This window comes from Zingiber officinale, chromosome 1B, assembly GCF_018446385.1.
Source record: "Zingiber officinale cultivar Zhangliang chromosome 1B, Zo_v1.1, whole genome shotgun sequence".
NCBI classification, from domain to species: domain Eukaryota; kingdom Viridiplantae; phylum Streptophyta; class Magnoliopsida; order Zingiberales; family Zingiberaceae; genus Zingiber; species Zingiber officinale.
Window position 1 is genome coordinate 144,371,791 of NC_055986.1, and position 18,543 is coordinate 144,390,333.

At 35.3% G+C, this 18,543-nt stretch overlaps 1 protein-coding gene across 1 annotated transcript; it reads left to right on the forward strand.

Annotated features, from left to right (window-relative positions):
- Positions 1–2,143: 2,143 nt before the first annotated feature.
- On the forward strand, positions 2,144–16,150 carry LOC122006754 (agamous-like MADS-box protein MADS1). The gene is made up of 9 exons (XM_042562406.1): positions 2,144–2,262; positions 2,361–2,589; positions 4,607–4,688; positions 14,862–14,923; positions 15,002–15,101; positions 15,214–15,255; positions 15,330–15,371; positions 15,674–15,858; positions 15,960–16,150. The coding sequence occupies exons 2-9, from the start codon at positions 2,408–2,410 to the stop codon at positions 15,961–15,963; spliced, it is 699 nt and encodes a 232-aa protein (XP_042418340.1). The 5' UTR covers positions 2,144–2,262; positions 2,361–2,407; the 3' UTR covers positions 15,964–16,150.
- The last annotated feature ends 2,393 nt before the right edge of the window (positions 16,151–18,543 follow it).

Below are 18,543 nucleotides of genomic sequence, written 5' to 3' on the forward strand. Positions count from 1 at the left end.
ACTCTGAAGCTGAAGCTGAGTGGTTTAAGGAGGGCATAAAAGCTGCCGGAGTAGATGGATAAAGATTTTGAGATGGACCCTCAAAATACATTTTTTGTTGCCCGCCTTGATATTGTTGTGGAGACTTCCGTCCGTGCCCTGGAAGCTTCCTAGCCGATTCTTTCCGAAGCTCAGGGCATTGATTCTTCCAGTGCCCTGGTTTCTTACAATAATTACAATTTCCTGTGACAGATGTTTTATACTGGTGTGCAGGAGCTGCTATGATCGGTGCAGACGAAGAGGCTGCCAAAACCGAAGTAGAATTATTATGCACCCCTTTTAGAGTCTTCAAACAAGTTTCTTCAGCCATGAGTTCATTTATTACATCTTCAACAGATGGTAGAGGTTTACGGTGCAAAAGACTTGAGCGACAATTTTCAAATTCTGGACGAAGACCCATAAGTAGTTGAACAAGGCGATCCTCATCTCTACATTTAATATAAGCATCACATGTTTGTAATTCAACAGATTCTGTCAATGCTAACCGATCCCAAAGAGTAGTCATTGCACAGAAAAAATCCTGAATACTCAAGTCATTTTGCACTAATGCACGAATTTTAGATTGTAATTGATACTTGACAGCAAAATTATTTTGCACAAATAATTTTGACAAATAATCCCAAATTTCTTTTGCAGTTTTAAACTTTGCCAATTGAACACCAATTCTGTGTTCAACAGAGTTGTTGATCCAAGTGATAATCTTTGAATTATTTGTATCCCAAATACGAAACAATTCATCAAATTTTTCAACACCAACTACAGGACATTTGATTTTTCCAGAAACATATTCCCAAACTCCTTTGCCCTTCAGAAAATTAGTCATCACATAATTCCAATACGAATAATTTTTTCCATCTAAACGAACACCAATAGATTGCAACGAATCGTCACCTCCAGTCATTCCAATACGAGTCTCAAATCCCAGCTAACAAACGATCAAGGCAATCAAAACAATATCCAATCTCAAACGAAATAAAACATTTAGGGCAGATCTAACAATTCAGATGCGGAAGCGGTGGAGATAAATCAAAACATAAACCCACGAGCAGTGAAACAGCAAGTATTAAACAGGCTCTGATACCATGTTAGAATTCATGAATTAAAAATTAGAATTCATGAATCCTTACAAGTATGTCAAAAAGAAAAGTCTAATTTAATATCTATTGATGTACTTGAAAGAAGATATTACATCCCTTTATATAAGGTTAAAACATAATTCTATAATTCACATCTACTGATGTGGGACAAATGCAAATATAAAATAATGCATATGTTAACACAAGCAACATGACATACATATGGCGACCATAATAACTAGAAGTATGGCCACCTATGTTTGTAGTTGCAAGTGGGATAGGTTTTGAAGGCATTGAAGTCACATGGAATGATATAAGAGGCATTCACAAGGGGTACCTTTTCAATCCACGACAATGACACCATCAACATTCTCTAGTATGCACAAACCACATTGCGTCTTCAAGACTTTTCCCTTACTAACTTGATGCCATCATCCTCGAGTAATAGTGTGTTTTGCACTACAATTTCCTGAAGCAAATTCATCGAAACGAAATTGTAGGGGAGTTGATGGAGTAGAGGAGGAAGATGGAGGAGGAAACGTCAAAGTTTTAATTTGTTGGGTGATAGCGAAATGAGAATGAGAGGAATATTGAGAGGGAGAAAAGAAAAGTTATTAAACCAATTGTGAATAAGGAAGAAGGAAAAGGACAATGGAGTCCCCCCCGCTCTGTGTGTTCCTCTCCTTCATCTACACACCATATTTTTTGAGTGCAACCAATGCAAGGTCTCAGTCACAGCCCCTCCCCTCCATTAATTGGGCTACTCTTTCTCTCCATGTCCCTTTCCTCTTTCTCTTTCATGATGGTGCCTATGAAAGCTGATGCTGATGGCAATGGATGCCGCACTTGAGTTATATTACCAGTCCGTCGCATTCATTTTCCGGGGCACTCTGTGTGTGTGCGTTTGTGTTGGACCATCGATTGAGATAAAAGAGATCAGTGAGGTGAGTAAAGGAGAAATGGAAAAGGTAAACAAGTCTTGGTTTGCAAGTTCTATAAATTCAGTTCCCTTATTCTTCAGCAGATAAGAAGGATATCAGGAAAGCTTCTTGTTGTAGTCTCCTCAAGGTTTCTTCTTTCCGTCGCCCACGATTTTCCTCCTCCTCCCTGGCTTCTACTGTGAGAAAAAGAACAAATTTTTCATACTGTACTAATTTGTTCTTCTCCCAATCGTATTCATGCTTGCATTTTTTTTTGTTCTTCTTCTTCTTTTTATTGTGTTTTGTTCTTTATAATTTGTTCTAGAGGTCGGCAAGCTGGAGCCACTACCGGCAGCAGAAGCAGGGGCGAAGATGGGCCGGGGGAAGATTGAGATAAAGCGGATCGAGAACACGACCAACCGGCAGGTCACCTTCTGCAAACGCCGCAACGGCCTGCTGAAGAAGGCCTATGAATTGTCTGTCCTGTGCGACGCTGAGGTCGCACTGGTCGTCTTCTCCAGCCGCGGCCGCCTCTACGAGTACGCCACCAACAGGTGATGAATCCCCTTTTGGCTGGTTTAATTTTAATTCTCTCAAGCAATTCGACAAATAGTTAGACAGCAAAACTTGGGCAGCCGCGCGCTAGATATTTTACATCCTCTATATCTGGAGGGAGGTTTAATCAAAGTTTCATTTTTTATTTAGTTGGACCTTTATTTCACTTCTGGTTTTGGTTTCTGGAGCTGAGATCTGCACTGGTTAGCAGTAGATCTAGCAGGAAGAAGCCCATGTTTATATATATTTGAGTACAGAGGTCGGCTTACATTACTTAGCCGCTCAGTGGTCCTCTCCTTCTCCAAGTTTGGTGATGTTTGCCTACATAAAAGTTTTTGTCTCTTGCTTCCCCTTTGAATGTTTTGTTGGGTGGAAGCATCGATCTGTGGAGTGAGGAGAAGCTACAACAGCTAATTTTGATCAGGTAGAGTAGGAACAATAAAAAGGTGGAGTCTTTGTTGTTGCGCAAGAAGAGAGTATCGCTGTAAATCATCTTTTTTGCTTGATAATGTAAGCTTTGCTATTTCCTCTCTTTCTCCTTCTTTGTTGATGTTGTTGCTTGCTCCTCCTCCTAACTCCAGCAAAGCAAAGGTGGATGTCGAGTGCTGCCTCACTCCCATTAGTCCGTTCCTTCTAATTGTTGAGAACTGTCGCACTCTCCTAGGGTTCTTCTTCTAATTGTTTTTCTTCCTCAACATAATACTGCGTGATGAATTATGCAGCCGAGCAAGAAGAGAGTAACACAGTAGGGAATTCGCGCAGAAGACTGAGGAGCCAATGGGGTGAATGTACTGTGTGTCGGCTTTGCATGGGGAGTATAAAAAGCGGCCAAGGCTGGGAGAAGCATCAGCAGAAAGAAGAGCAGAAACGCCCACAAGCTGCCCGCAGAGAGACTGTGCAACTGTGAGGATGAGTGTGGGTAAAAGAAGGCACTACTAATTGCACAACGAGTAAAAGGGCTCACTCCACGGCAACCTTGGGAGAGGGAAATAGCCAATCATGTCGTGGGATCGAGTGCCACGGTGGCAGAGAGGACCAATGGCATGCTCGAGGAAAATAAGGTTGGAGTTAAAGGCCACTGTAAGGACAGGAGTAAATAAGAGGCCTCGGAAATAGGCGCGCCACAATCTCCCACTGCTTTATTTTTCCTGCCTCGGTTTATCACTTCCTTCCTGATCGAAAAGATACACCACAACTCAAATTTTCATGCGCTGTTAATTAAGTAAACTTGTTTTACAACTACAAGACATTCGTAGATTGATGTCCCCGGCTTCGTGACTTGTGTTAAGAGAATTTGTGGATTTATCAGCTGTGTTATGTGTTGCCTATGAGACATTCGACTGAGTGACTTTATGCCCTTTGCTTTTTTGACCTTGACAAGATATTTGAAAATAGGTTTGACGTCTTTATTTATGGTTTCAACTTTGGGGCCTTTTATATATTAAACTGTATCTTGAGATCTTGTCATTGTATGTGATATCTTTCTAAATCTAGAAAATTTAAATTGCTTTAGTAGCCTGCTTAAAATTCTTTGCATAGAATTCGAGGTTTAGAGTATTTCCAGTTGCTCTGTTAATATGTTTCATCACACTGAAAGTTATAAAGTTATAGAATCCATCATTTATGTACTGTAGCCTACATGACCATTAGTATACTTGCTCGTGGTATTAGGGAGCCTTCTTGATCATTAGGATTTTAATATGTATGTTTAATGTTAACTCGTATAACTACAAGAGTTAAATTAATAACAATAAGTTATATTATATTAAGTTCAATTTGAATTAAAGAAAATATTGATAAACCATTGATCACATTTCAAACATTAGAAACATGGTTTACTTATCACAATGGAGTCTACTTATCCATGCTAAACTACAAAATAACTATGAATATTCAGTTCTCTTCAGAAATATTTTACTAAGCTTAATTCTTTACTTCCAAGTTTTTAATGTAAATTTGAACTTCAAAGTTTTACCATAAGAGAATATCTAAAGCTAAACTTTTATTTAAATGCAGTGTTAAAACAACTATTGGGAGGTACAAGAAAGCTTGTAACGAGACCACTAACAATGGATTTGTTTCTGAAGCCAATGCTCAGGTAATCTATTTATTTGTGTGGTTCCATTATTTAAAGCAGTTTCTGGAAAAAATGAAGCATATTGATTGATGTGAATTTCTTGCTGTATTCATATTTAAATTTGATGCACAAGTTTGGAACTGTCCAGTGATAGAAAGAAAAAATATCATGTAAATGATTTAATTAAATATATATATATCCAAAATAACAATATGACATAGGTATCAGAAGAAGTTTGAAACTCTCGAGTCAGAATTCTCCTTGACATTGATTATTTGTATGTCTTTTTTTGTTTGTTTGATGCTAAAGCTATTCACTCTTCAATCAACTTTTCACAAGTAGTATTGTGAAATACGCCTGAATGCTACCTTATTTTTTAAATTTGTTATATCTAATATAGACTATAGTTTGAAATCTCATAAGCAATCAAAATGAACTATTCCATATCAATTATACTTGTACCATGCCGATATATATGACATGATTTGATACACATCATGATGATTGCAAATGATATTTATTAAGTTATCCAGTTTGTTTTAATATAACTATAATTCAATTAATTTTTTAAATCACTGTAGTCTTATTCTTAATAAGCAAAGTAGTAGAAGATAATAGAAATAAAAAAAAAGTGACTTTGCACATTAAAAGTAACAATTAGCAAGTTAAATTTAAAATTGATACAATATACCAAATAAAATTTTGTTTCATTTAAATTATTTCAGTTCTATTTTTGTAAGTAAATAAACTAAATAAAAATATGTTAGCGATGTAAATCTCATCTAAATTCAGTTTAGTATATTGTAATATGTGCTAAGTGTCATAAAATATTACAGTATCACTGTATATCACTCCCACAAGGGTTTCAAGATGGAGATTCCTCATCCCAATGCTACTTTCTTGATACTATATATTTTTTGACAGTGATCAAAACACGTTGTTGAAGTGAAGATATTTCAATTAGATAACAGATTTGCTAAACCTAATAAGCCAAATCAATGGTCTTCATTATTGTACTCCATGCTTATGATCCTTAATTGTTTGAAACCTAATAAATTAGTTTAGTGTAGGTGAGCTAATCAGAGAGAAAGGTTATATATTGCTACATGTCCAGCATTAATCAACTTGCATTCTTTCTATTTTACTACATAATCTCATCTTTTTGTGATGAACACATGTGGTCACATTTGTGGATCTTGTATCTACTTTCAGAACAATCTAAACAAAGAAGTAAAACAATCTCTAATAGTTTGAGAAAACCAATATATGAGAGACTATATTGACTGAGTAGAGTAACTAGAGGAGATAGAATGGATTTTTTTTCTAGTCTTCTTATTGTTAATGCAACAGTGGCACAGGGTTGAAATTCTATGTTATCTTGTAAAAGACCTTAGGACCAGCTAAACCCTTACCACCACCTCCACATATAGATATTGCTTTGGTAGTTGAATTTCCTAATTGATCTATGCATTATAGTTTTTTTATACAGACATGAAGTTATCTTTGTCTAGGAAAACCAGCATAAGCCAATTGATTAACCAACTCAAATCTATATGTCCTAGACATTGGAAACTTGTTCTCTGGAATTGAATCAGGAGTTGAGGTTTGCACACCCGCTGCCCTCGTGAAATTACCATCCCAAAGCAGCCAAACCTTTGTGAACCTTTAACCTTCCTCAGTCCGATTGACGCAAGCAACGGCGCGTGCCTCCGCATGATGCAGGCGATGATGGTGTCCTCCCGGCACGTAAAAACTCCCTGACGTCTTCTTTGTTGTCCTACTCGTTGTTGTCTTACAAGTAAGGTTTCTCCTCTCTGGTACTGAATTCACGTAAGGTTTCTCCTTGTCGTACGTACGTTCACAAGAGCTGCAGTAGTTTGTGAGCGTCTGCAATTAATGGAGGTTGCAGCAAAGAGAAACCTTCTTTTCGAAGGCTGTAGCTGTCTTGATACCTTGAGAATTTGAGTGTTCCATATTCTTTATCAGTTTTTTTTTCCCTCCAAACCTAGCTGAAAACAAGGGAACTGGTAGGAAATTTAACCTTTTTGCTGCCAAAGAATTCTTCCAAACATACTGCGAAGCATTATGCAAAGTATAAATCTAGAGATTTTTTTTTCTTCTTTTGGTAATACAACAACAATCAAATGATTTTGCTTCCAGAAGGAGAATGGGTGTTGGTCATAGCCTCGCGTGAGAGGCAAAGAAAAAGGAGTTGCCGAAGGAGGAAAACAACTCATGAAAACATTGGAGCTAGAGAGGTATCCTCATGTTGGAGCCGGAGGAGGCAGCCATGCTTCAAAGCTAAAGGAGTGGAGTAGGACTAGGTGGGCTATATATTGAAAAAAAAAGGGCTTGGGTTGTATAGAATTGAGGGTAGTTTGGTGATACCCTTTTAGAGGAGACATTTTTAAGTAGGTTTTTCACATATTATTTTTCTCACTATTGGGATATCACCTAATTTCTCTTTATTGATACGAAACATACCCTAAATACCCTAAGTAGGTATGCAGAAATATTTTATAAAGCCAATTAACCTAATTCCATACATTTTTCAGTATGAATTTGCTAATTGTTTTTTCATTGCTTGAAATGATCTAGATTTGTATTCTCGATTATTTATTAATATAGTTGAGAGAACATTTGTGGGATGAACTCACTAAGCATAGTACCCTAAAACTAAAACATTTAATAATGATTTAAATCCATAAGGACATGCTAATTAATAATTGTAATATTTTTTTTAGTTAACATTAAGTATATAATCTTTTGGATCAACTAATCCTAAGGATGACCGATCTGGCTCATAGAAGTTTTCTACTAGTCATCATGATAAATCCGTTAGTGCTCGTAATGGGGGATCTATCAGCCCAACATCCTAAGTTTGTCATTTCATCGGAAGAAAATACCTGACAATACATCGTAGCTAGGAATTAAACTATAGGTGCTTGAGAGATTATATGGGCACCATGCCTTGCATCGTAGCCCAAGGAAATTGTAACACCTATTGATTAATAGGATGGTATACAACTAAATGTTCTCAAATGACAAGAATCTAAAATAATGTTAAGAACAAATCATAATTATTATTTATGAATAGATCTACATAATCGCATGTATATACTTCTAGTGTTGTACAAAAATAAATTATTTAATTTAAGGTGAGAAAATTTGCAATGGTTTAAGTTAGGTTATATGTAGTTAGCTTGTTTAGATATTTGATTCAGAATTTGTATTATTTATGTAGTTTGTGAGCTTTAGGCTTTATTAGCTGAACCATCAAGTATCTATACAAAATTAAAATAGATTAAGTTTTCGTGTCTCTTTATATACGCAGTTCATGAAATTGATTATAGCACCAACACATGTTTATTCAAATTCATAGTAAGATCACTATTTGTTTGGCCAAACTAGTTATATGATAGAGTAATAAATTATGAACAGTCAAAATAAATTTCATGATATAATTTCAAGCTAATGTATGAGAACTAGTAAATTTAACTGAGTTTGATAATTTTTTGTCAAGAAAATCTAATATGATCTTCTATTTGCCATGTTAGTACACCAGTCATTTGAAGTAAGGTGAATAACAAACCTGTATATAAAATATTTTATTTTTCTCTTGCTAATTATTTAGTAATGTCACACACATTAAATAGCAATAACACGTAGATCATAAAGAGGAGACACAAATTTTTTACTTGAGTCACTAGCTTTCTCCTCTTCAGTAAAATGTTGGAGTTGGATCAGAGAAACCTCTTATACACAATTGGTATCATAAGATTAAAGAAAGATACTTATAACAATATGAAGTAAACAGAGTATAACAGAAGTTTTCTAAGTGTGGTATCTGTTCTTTGAGCCTCAAAGTTCTTTTTATAGCTTCTGGTCTCCAACCATCAAGTTGTTGATGTGGTACTGATCCGGACACCCGAAAGCCCTTTTACCCTCATCCACAAACATGTCGCTCTTTATCTGATCTTGTTGACTTGGCACCCTTCGAGTCACCTAGATCATCTCAAGTCGCCCGGACACGCGATCAATTCAAATCTCTGACCAACTCGTTCGGATGTGTACTTCACATGTGCTTTTAGTTCTCCAAAGGTTCCTCCAGTCGTTTGGACCATCCTAACCATTTGAATCTTAGGTCTGTTCAAAGAATAGAATTCAATGCATAGAGTCGCTTGGATCATTTTCGATTTCCCGAAGTTTAGTAGCTCGGAACCCAATTCCAGATGCTTGACTTTGACTTAGTCTCTCTAGGTTACGTTGAGTGCTTCTACTCTTGTCTTGAGTACAACTCACTCAACTCAATTCGCTAGTTACATGAGCATTCTGCTCCCGACTTTTCATCCTTCGGATGCACTAAACTCTTCAACTTAGTCCAGGTCTGTCATTCAATTTTCACTCTACTAAAGTACTCTTTTGTCAAACTTTTCATCTCTCGAATGTACCAGGCCCATCGATCCCTTCCTATATCATTTTTTTGCATACTATGCCTTTTGCTTTATCTTTCACCATACTCTATTGAATCCTAAGCCATTGAATACTTTTGTATTCTCTTAAATCCCTACACACTCAACAAGGCCTAATTTAAAATTATTTAGTCAAATATCAAAATATACACCACCTGGGATTCTAACAATCTCCCTCTTAACCTGTTGGGGTTCTAACATGACAAACCTCTAACAATCAAATGGAAAGGATTATAGAAGATAAAACATAAAAAAGTTTGTATAGAAAAAATGAGGACACTACAGTAGACGTACCATAAGAAGATCAATATACTAATATTCTATAAGGAACTAATTATAACTCTAATGGATAACAAATAAAACTAGGCTAAGAGGACAATGATATGTGCATAGATATAACTTATATATAATGTTCTTTATACACAATGTGCTAAATAACAACTTTACACGAACTTAAGATAAATTTGCTCATCAATTTACACGAACTTCATTTGTGAATATTAATAAACTAAACTTGTATAAGTTCGAAGCTAGTTTGTTTATTTGGAAAAGCATAAAATTAATTCTTCAAACTTATTTATTTTCAATTTTCATAGCAAATAACTTGAAAATTCTAAAAGAGTTTTCAAGGCACAAAGAAATAAGAAAACAAGACTTCTTAGAAAACTTTAGTCCAAATCTAGAAGTTATTAGGTGTCTTGGGAAAAAGTGAATAAGTGGAGGCACCACAGATTTGTAAATGATAGTCATTTGCAAAGAACATAATAGGTATGGGTCATGTGCAACCCACACGAGTAGGTTGTCTAGTGCATTGTGTCAGGCGGATATGCAATATGGCCAAATCTCAAATGTGGCACAATGTAAGACTTTATTGCATACTTTGTAACGTAGAAAGGTTGTCTTCTATCTCGATCACTACATAGTATGGTTGATCTGCATTGAATAACAATCCTTGCAAGATGAGGTGCTTAGCTAATGTAGAATAAATGAGGGAGAGCTATTGCTATTAATGAACCAAGAACTAAGTATCAAGTATCATCATCTATTGGGATACTTTTGCTTCATGTATATGAATGAGGAGCATGACTTGTACATGGGTGCAACAACTTAATTTTAAAAATTCATGAAACAATGGGTACACAAGTTTAGTAGTTTTGACATATGATTTTGAGGACTGTACTTTGGGTTAATTATCTCCAACTATAACTTTTCTAATGTGAAAATAGTTTATTAAAGTTTTGTTCGAAGACATCTTTTGCCTATGAGAATGACAAAAGAACTTGCTAAATGTGTACATGCATTCCTCTTCAAAAATTATTTTATATTGAAAATGATGTAGGATTGTTGCAGTTTAGGGTTTCGTTTTTAGAAGCATGGAGGAGTATAATGGAAAAGCTGAGGAAAGAGCTCTTGGAGTTTATAAGTGAATATGAGTTTTATATTTATAATGTGAAGGAAGATTGGGATATTTAAATATAATTGTTGGGCGAGTAGTTGACATATTTATGAGGTGCATAATGGTTTCATAATTATAATATGAAAACACAATTGTATGCAATAGTTGTTGACATATTGCTTTTGTTGGGCAAGTATCCACCCATGGCAAATAATAATTATGTGACATATATGAGGTGTAATGTGAGTGACTCATCAAGACACATTTAATTTATTTCTACATACAAAGTCATCAACATATGGTTTAATATGCCAATAGTCTTGTGCCATAATGGCTCATGATTAACTACTAATAAGAATTAATATGATTTAGATTATCCAAGTAGATCTAATGACTCATGATAAACTTAACTAGTGAGTGTAGCCTAAGTGCTTGTTTAGTCTAGAAAAGCTAGGGAAAGAAAATGTAGGTTGAGAAAAGAGGGAAAATGTAATATTTTGAGTTGTCTTCTTTGTAAGAAAAAACAGGACCCAAATTTTCTACAAAGTAATAATCTCTCTAAATCCATTAATATTTGATCATCTAGCCTAAATGAGTAGAAAACTTATTACTATCCCAAAAATTTCAAACAACCTTGCAAAGTTGCATCTATCCTTCACATATTAAAAACTATGCTTATCATGACAACATTGTGGGGAGCTTATACGATTTGAGGAGTAATTATTCAGTGACATGTTACAATCACTTGTTGTATTTATGCTAACCTACTATCCGCTTCCGCCAAACATAAGCTATTAAAACCTCATTAGAAGACTGTGTCATCATGCTTTAGAGTTAACACTGTTGTTGATCTATCAATGTCTATATATTGCCATAGGGCTGAGCTTGACAAATTGTTCCAGGACTATTACAAATCACCAAGAAATTGCCTCTTTGTTTGACTAGGAAAGGACTCACAAGCACAAACTAATCAGGGTGTTTCTGGAGTGTGTTTTTTTAATTTCATCATTTTCTTTGTGTTTTTCTTCTATTGTAGAGATTTAAGTCAACATTAGAATTACATGTGTGAACATTTTCTCATAAATTAATTCTCCATATGCATATAGTTCTTCCCTTCAAGGATACACCCCGTAAAAGATACAATCAAAAAAGGGATGTAGGTTAGTCTATATATGGACTAGAGTGGGGTTATAGAAACTCGCTCTGCATTTAAGATAATTCACTGCTAGCATTGTTTCCTGGTCTCCAGTGACAACAAACTTCTTCCTTCTTGTAGATAGATGAAGTTTTGGCCATAAAAAATGTACATTGTGGTATACAAATTACAGGGACTTTATCTTTGAGTCTAGTCGATTGCATGCTCTCGCCTCACAGTGCAAGTCATTAAAGAGTAGACAATTTCATTGTATTATATATGCAAAAAAAAAAAAATTTAGAATCCTTGTTGCAGATCATGGATGGGGTGAATTAAACATTAAACAAAATGACTATATGCTTCTGGACCGATATGGCCCCTACGAGCTGATAAGTCATCATCATCTCTATAGTTGTTTTCATTGACTTTGAGAATTATCTTCTCTTGTGGGCTCTTGGGCGTATACCTGGTGTTGATGACCGAAGAGCTGAATTATTAGAGGGTCATGGATTTTCTAATACTAGTGATGTGCCTCTAGTGATGTGCCTCGTAGTCCCTGCATCCGGCAACCTCTAAAAGCTTGCATGTGCGGGTCCATGCCAAGCTGCCAGCAAATGTAACCGGAAGACACAGTCCAAGAAGCTCAGGTCTTCATGTACTCCGAAAGGTGAAAAATTAGGAACAACTTCTTTCAGTACATTCTCAGAAAGATCTCATGGACTCTGAAAGGTGAAGGATTGGGAACAGTTCCTTTGGATATATCCCTGAAAGATCTCATAGACTCGAAAGGATAATGATCGAGAACAACTCTTTTGAATACATATTCGGAAAGGCTAAGTGATCATGGACTCAGAAGGATGGCGGATTGGGAACAACCTTTTTAGGTACATTCCCGGAAAGGCTAAGTGATCGTGGACTTGAAAGGATGATAGATTGGGAACATCCTTTTTACGTACATTCCTAGAAAGGCTAAGTGATCGTGAACTTGGAAGGATGACGGATTGGAAACAACCCTTTGGGTACATTCTTGGAAAGGCTAAGTCCTCGTGGACTTGGAAGGATGACAAAGTGGAAACAATCCCTTTGGATACATCCTTAGTGGTGTAGCTAGGATTTTCAACCAACGGGGGCAAATTCAATAAATTTTAAAAAATTAATACAACACAAAATCGAATTATCCAACTCTAAAAACTCAAAAATACTTAAAAATATAAGATGAAATTTTCAAAAATTTGAACATTAGTGTAGATTGATTTTCACACTTTAAAAATTTAAAATTTGAATTTAAAGAACTGAAAACGAATTTAGATTCAAAAAATTTGAGCTTAGCCCTTGGTTCTAGTTGAAACAACAATCTATCAATCCCCAAAGCTTATCTATGACTCAAAGTTAAAGAAACATTTGTGATCTCGCTTGCTCATAATATTTAGCATTCTTAACCAATCTAAATAACCATCCTAACTAGTAACCTAATAAAATAAAGAGGAAAAAGAGTAACTTGTAAAGGGTTGCTTGTTAGAAAAAAAAAGGAAGACCGTTGCTTTTGAGAAAAACATAGAAGACAAGATAAGAAGGAAGGAAGAAGGAAAAGAGAAAAGTTTTACCTTTTTTTTTGTTAACAATCTTGATTAGCTTTGGTGAGCTCGGTAATTACACAAAAAGAGTAAAGCAAGACAAAATATGACCATGCTTGTGGTGCCAATAAAACTCTAGAAACACGTGAAGAGAAAGAAGATGCGAGGACTGCTCTTGTTGTTGGAAGAGGGAAGCAACTGATACTACATTTCTTGCCTATTGGAGGAGAAAAGGAGAAGAAAAGAGAGCTATTGTACTCAAGAAGAGAAGAGAAAAAATTTGCAGATTTACTACAGTTGGAGAAGAGGAGAAGAAGGAATTAGGGAAGAAGAGGACATGAAAAATAAGAGAGGATATGGTGGCGTATGGCACGGTGGGGACTGTTGCGTACGTAGGGAGAAGAAAAAAAAGGGGAAAAGAAGTTTCCTTTAGAATATTCTAATTCGTTTAAATAGATCAAACTCATTTAAATCTTAAATTTGGTTCAGTCATGACTTGGCTAAATCAACTCTAAATTAATCCCGATTTGAACAAATGTAATCATTATCTCCATGTCTATCCATTATATTTAGTTTAAATCCAATCTAATTTTAATTTAGCACCCTTATTTCATATTATTCATTCATTTATTGTTATATATTTTATTTTTAAAATTCAATATTTAACATTCTAAGTCATGATATTTCCTTGTAAAAATGGTATGAATGAATAACTTAGGTCAAAGGCTTTACAAATATGTGGTCAATTTAAATTTTTCGACAACAAGGTCAAAATGATAGTGAGAGTTTGATATTAAATTTTTTTTGGGGGGGGGGGGGGGGGGGGGGGGGGTGTGTGTGTGTGTGTTGCACCCCCTCATCCTCATGTGCCTACTCCACTACCCAGAAAGTCTAAATGCTCGTGGGCTTGAAAGGATGACGGATTGGAAACAACCATTTTAGGACTTGAGCCTTTACATGGGTGAACTAGAAGCTCGCTGGAGGACAGCTCGGCTATCGAAGATCGGAAACTCTACCAATGTGAACCCTAATTAAGTGGTGTAGCCAAATAGGAGGATTGAGACTCAGAAGCTAGATTTGGACTGCATCAACTAAAGAAGTCAGAAACTCAATTGAAGGTGATCTCACTCTAATGGGTTGTCTTTTGTTTGTTTGACAATTGGTATGAAGTATGGACGTTGCAAAATCTATAAATTGGATCATTAAGTTTACAAGCTTGATAGCATATAAATTCGGATTGGGTCAATCATCTTAAGAATGAGTTAGTTGGAAGAGTTGGATATTTAGATTATAAAAAAATAGGTAAATTAAAATTGATTGATATGTGAGGTGGTCTTGTCATATTGAGTTGGTCGGTCGCGTAAGTCATCGGATTATTCTGCAAAATCCTGAAATAAAAAACCCATGCAAACCATGGGTCACTTTGTTTGTGGAAATTTGCAAAGTTCTTTTATATATCTTTGTATAAAATAATACAAATGCATATGTAATAAGAAACCATTTGAAAATTAACACACTCAAAGTAAATGCAATTCTTGACCTAATGTCTCGTAGAATATACGCATACCAATTTGCTTTTGTTAAACTTCTAATGATTGATGCATCGTCTATTTTCAGTATTACCAGCAAGAAGCATCGAAATTACGGCAACAAATCAACGGCATCGAGAGCACAAACAGGTATTATGCAACTGTAAGCAAAAAATTCTTTATAACAAACAGTAGGCGCTTCTTAAGGAAAAAATCCTAGCTTTGCAGGAACCTGATGGGCGAGTCCCTTGATTCCATGAGCATAAGGGATCTTAAGCAGCTTGAGACTAGATTGGAGAAGGGAATCGCTAAAATAAGATCTAAAAAGGTAGACAATAACAGAACTTTGTCAACTTAGCGAGAAACAGTTTCTTATTTTTCTTCAGGTGTTCAAATCAGTATCTTCTTGTTGATGCTACTTATGTGATTCCATGTTTCAGAATGACCTGCTCTTTGCTGAAATTGAGTACATGCAGAGAAGGGTAAGGATAGCTTATTCTAACATCAACTGTGGAGTTTTCTTACTTGATATTCTTCTGTTTTTTCTCTTAATTAGGAGATTGAGCTTCAGAACGACAATATGTTTTTCAGGAACAAGGTCCTCCCTCTCGTCTCTTTGTATTTGCTTGATTACATATTTTATTCCCTAATCATTTGGCAGTCAACTATAAGCTGAACTCCTATGATTTACCCATCTTCACATAATTTGGGGACGGACTGTGAGGGGTGCCAACATAATCGCCATTTGCTATAATTGATTACATGCTTTGCCTCTCTATTTTCATCCATTGAGTAAATGTTGAATATTTCCTCTTATACGATTAATGCCAATATTCCAAACTCAATAGTGCATTATGATTCCAACAAGCTAATTAAGCTGGTGAATTGGCTGTGTAACAGATAGCTGAGAATGAGAGAGTGCACCAACAGATGAATATGCTACCGCCTACGGCGGCGGCGGCGGCGGCGGCGGCGGTTGAATACGAGATGATGCCTCCATTTGACTCAAGGAACTTCCTGGAAGTGAACTTAATGCAGCAGAACCAACATTACAGTCAGCAACAAAGGACAGCCCTTCAGCTGGGGTAGGCAACAAAGCTCACCAAACATTCAAGAACTAAGTTTGCGTTTTCAGATTTTGTCCAGTTTGATCGAATAATTCATCAACTTTATTTTGATCTTGCAGATGAGACGATAAAAGATGGAGGCCTGATCATGCTTGCGCGCATCTAGAGACAGACTTGGATAGTAGTGAGGATAAGCATAATTTACAGCTTTTATTGTACGGTGAATGACTCCTATTATTGTTATTTATGCTGTCCTATACGATCAAGACTAATCTGATGCTTCTTGTTGCAATATAGTCAATGTTTGTCATTAAACCAATCGGTCAAATGAATGTGTGAAGCTCTTTGTTTCAATTAGTAGCCCTTGGTCAAACTTCGTGGAGTTCATAGGATAAATTAAGGATCTTGTAAACAGGGAGAAAATAAAACGCAGTACTTGATCGAAATTTAGATTGAATACGACAACATTTCATAGAATCTAGTTAAAAAAGAATTTGTCCTCGGAGTCATGATGTCGCGATAGGATATTCAGATTATCATCTAAATATCTATGATTCGAACTCCAGGTACGACGTATTTGTAGAAATTTTTCCTTCAAATGAGAGGTGTAATTAAAAGATGCTGGACTTCTAAGTTGGTCGTCGCGTGCGCTTTCCGATTTACCTTGGTGACCGGTGGAAAATTTCTATGAGACCGGACGGGTCATTTTCAGAGATAGTCAATGAAACTAATTAAAATTATCATTTTTTTTTTAAATTAAAAAAGAATTTACCCAGCAGAACTATAGTGTAGTGGAATGACTAATAATCACTATTCATGATTTAATCTCAATTATAATTTTCTTCTAAAGAGGATGTGCAATTATACTATGTTGATTTTATGATTGCTCGTCATGTGTACTTTTAGATTTATCCTGATAATATATAGAAAATTTTTTGTTAGGCCGAACTGATGGCCTATTACCTGATTTAATATTTTTTTTAGTTAAAAAAAGAATTTAGGCAATACAATATTTTAATTAACTGGTACACGGTAAGGAAAATGCTTTGGTCCTTCTCTTTTGCTATTAATGTATAAAAATACAATTAAAATGTTTGTATTTTTTTTTCATATGTTTGTATTTTTTTTTTCATATTTTTATGGATTTTTTATTTTTTTTGAATTTTTAACTGTAACAGAAACTACACTGGCAGACGATGTTGTCCTTTAGAACTTTCTTCCAATGTAATACACATGGAAAAACAGATGCAAAACACAAAATTAACATCGATTAATTCCACAAATTAAACGTTTATAGTCTAACATGCGAGCTAAAACCAAAAAAATCGAAGGCAGAAAAATAATCCAATCTGTACAATTATAGAGTCCATCATCACAGTCACTGCCATTGTGGTCAGTGGCGAGGAAGAGCCTTTCGTTTCCACTTGCAATCTCCTTCCTCCTCCATAAACCCTATACATGTATCTACTTATTATATAAACTATCAAACTACAAATAAAAAAGGGCATCCTATATTTAATAAATCACTAAATAGATGTTATTTTTTATAAAAATTGTCAATGAGGGGTTCCATCGTTTTTTTTCATCTTAAAAATATCTTTATTTTCAATTTTATTATATAATAGTGACTAAGTACAATATAATAGATTACAATACATTACCGCTGCTAAAATATAATATCTTATTTTAATTTAAATTATTTTAATTTGATCAAAATTATTTTCAAAATTTTATTGCAGCTACTAAATATTTGCTAGTATTAATTGTTACAACAATTGTAACACTTAAATAAATAGTTAGTAACTACTATAATATTACAATAGTATTGTGTTAGTGTAATCAAATTCGGATTAAGATTGATCATTTTAATTAAATTTGGATTGACTTAGCATCGGTTTAGTTCTATATTTGATAATATGTGAGAGAGAAATCAAATAGGTCAAGGGAGGACCAGATACTTGATTGAGAAAACCCTAATTATAGATTAGATAACGAAAAATCTTAACTAAAGGTTAGACAAAGGAAAATCCTAACTGAGCTAGACAGTGAAAATCCTAGCAAGACTAGACAGTGGAAGATGTAGTTGGAAACTAGACAATACAAGTCATAACGAGACTAGGTAGTGAATAAACTAGTTAGGAATTAGGCAGTGAAAGTCCTAGCTAAGCTAAGTAGTGAAAGACCTAATTGGAAACTAGACAATGGAAGTCCTACTAGAACTAAGCGAGATGAAAAGTCTAAATGAGTCACGGAGGATCAGACACTTGTTATAAGATGATAAGTTCAATCGGGTCATAGAGGACCAAACACTTGGTATAAGTGAAAGTCCAAGTGGGTCATAGAGAACTGTGTTGGGCCCTTGGCGGCCGACAAGAGACGGGTGAATAGCCTTACAAAAATAAAACGCAAACCCTTCTCGAGCATTACAACTTAATTAACTAACACTTGCATAAAAAGAAACTAATTAATTAGAGAAAAAAAGAGACAAAAAGAATTACTTGGTTGCAATCAGAGGATCACTAATCCAAGGCAAGAGAAGCACACTATGAAAATCTCCTTTAGGCAGAGTAGCCTCTTACAACGTTGATGGCTCACAAACAGTAGTAGAACAAGAAAGGAATGATTTACAAGTGTTGTTCTCCACTACTGTGATCAGAGCTGTATTTATAGCCCTGGTCGAGACGCTTGGAAGGATTCTAGATG

Coding starts and splice junctions, on each gene's coding strand:
- LOC122006754 (XM_042562406.1), top strand. CDS start 2,408: ATGGGCCGGGGGAAGATTGAGATAAAGCGGATCGAGAACACGACCAAC. Junction 4,689..14,861: donor TTTCTGAAGCCAATGCTCAG/GTAATCTATTTA, acceptor GTCTATTTTCAG/TATTACCAGCAAGAAGCATC. Junction 15,372..15,673: donor ATATGTTTTTCAGGAACAAG/GTCCTCCCTCTC, acceptor GCTGTGTAACAG/ATAGCTGAGAATGAGAGAGT.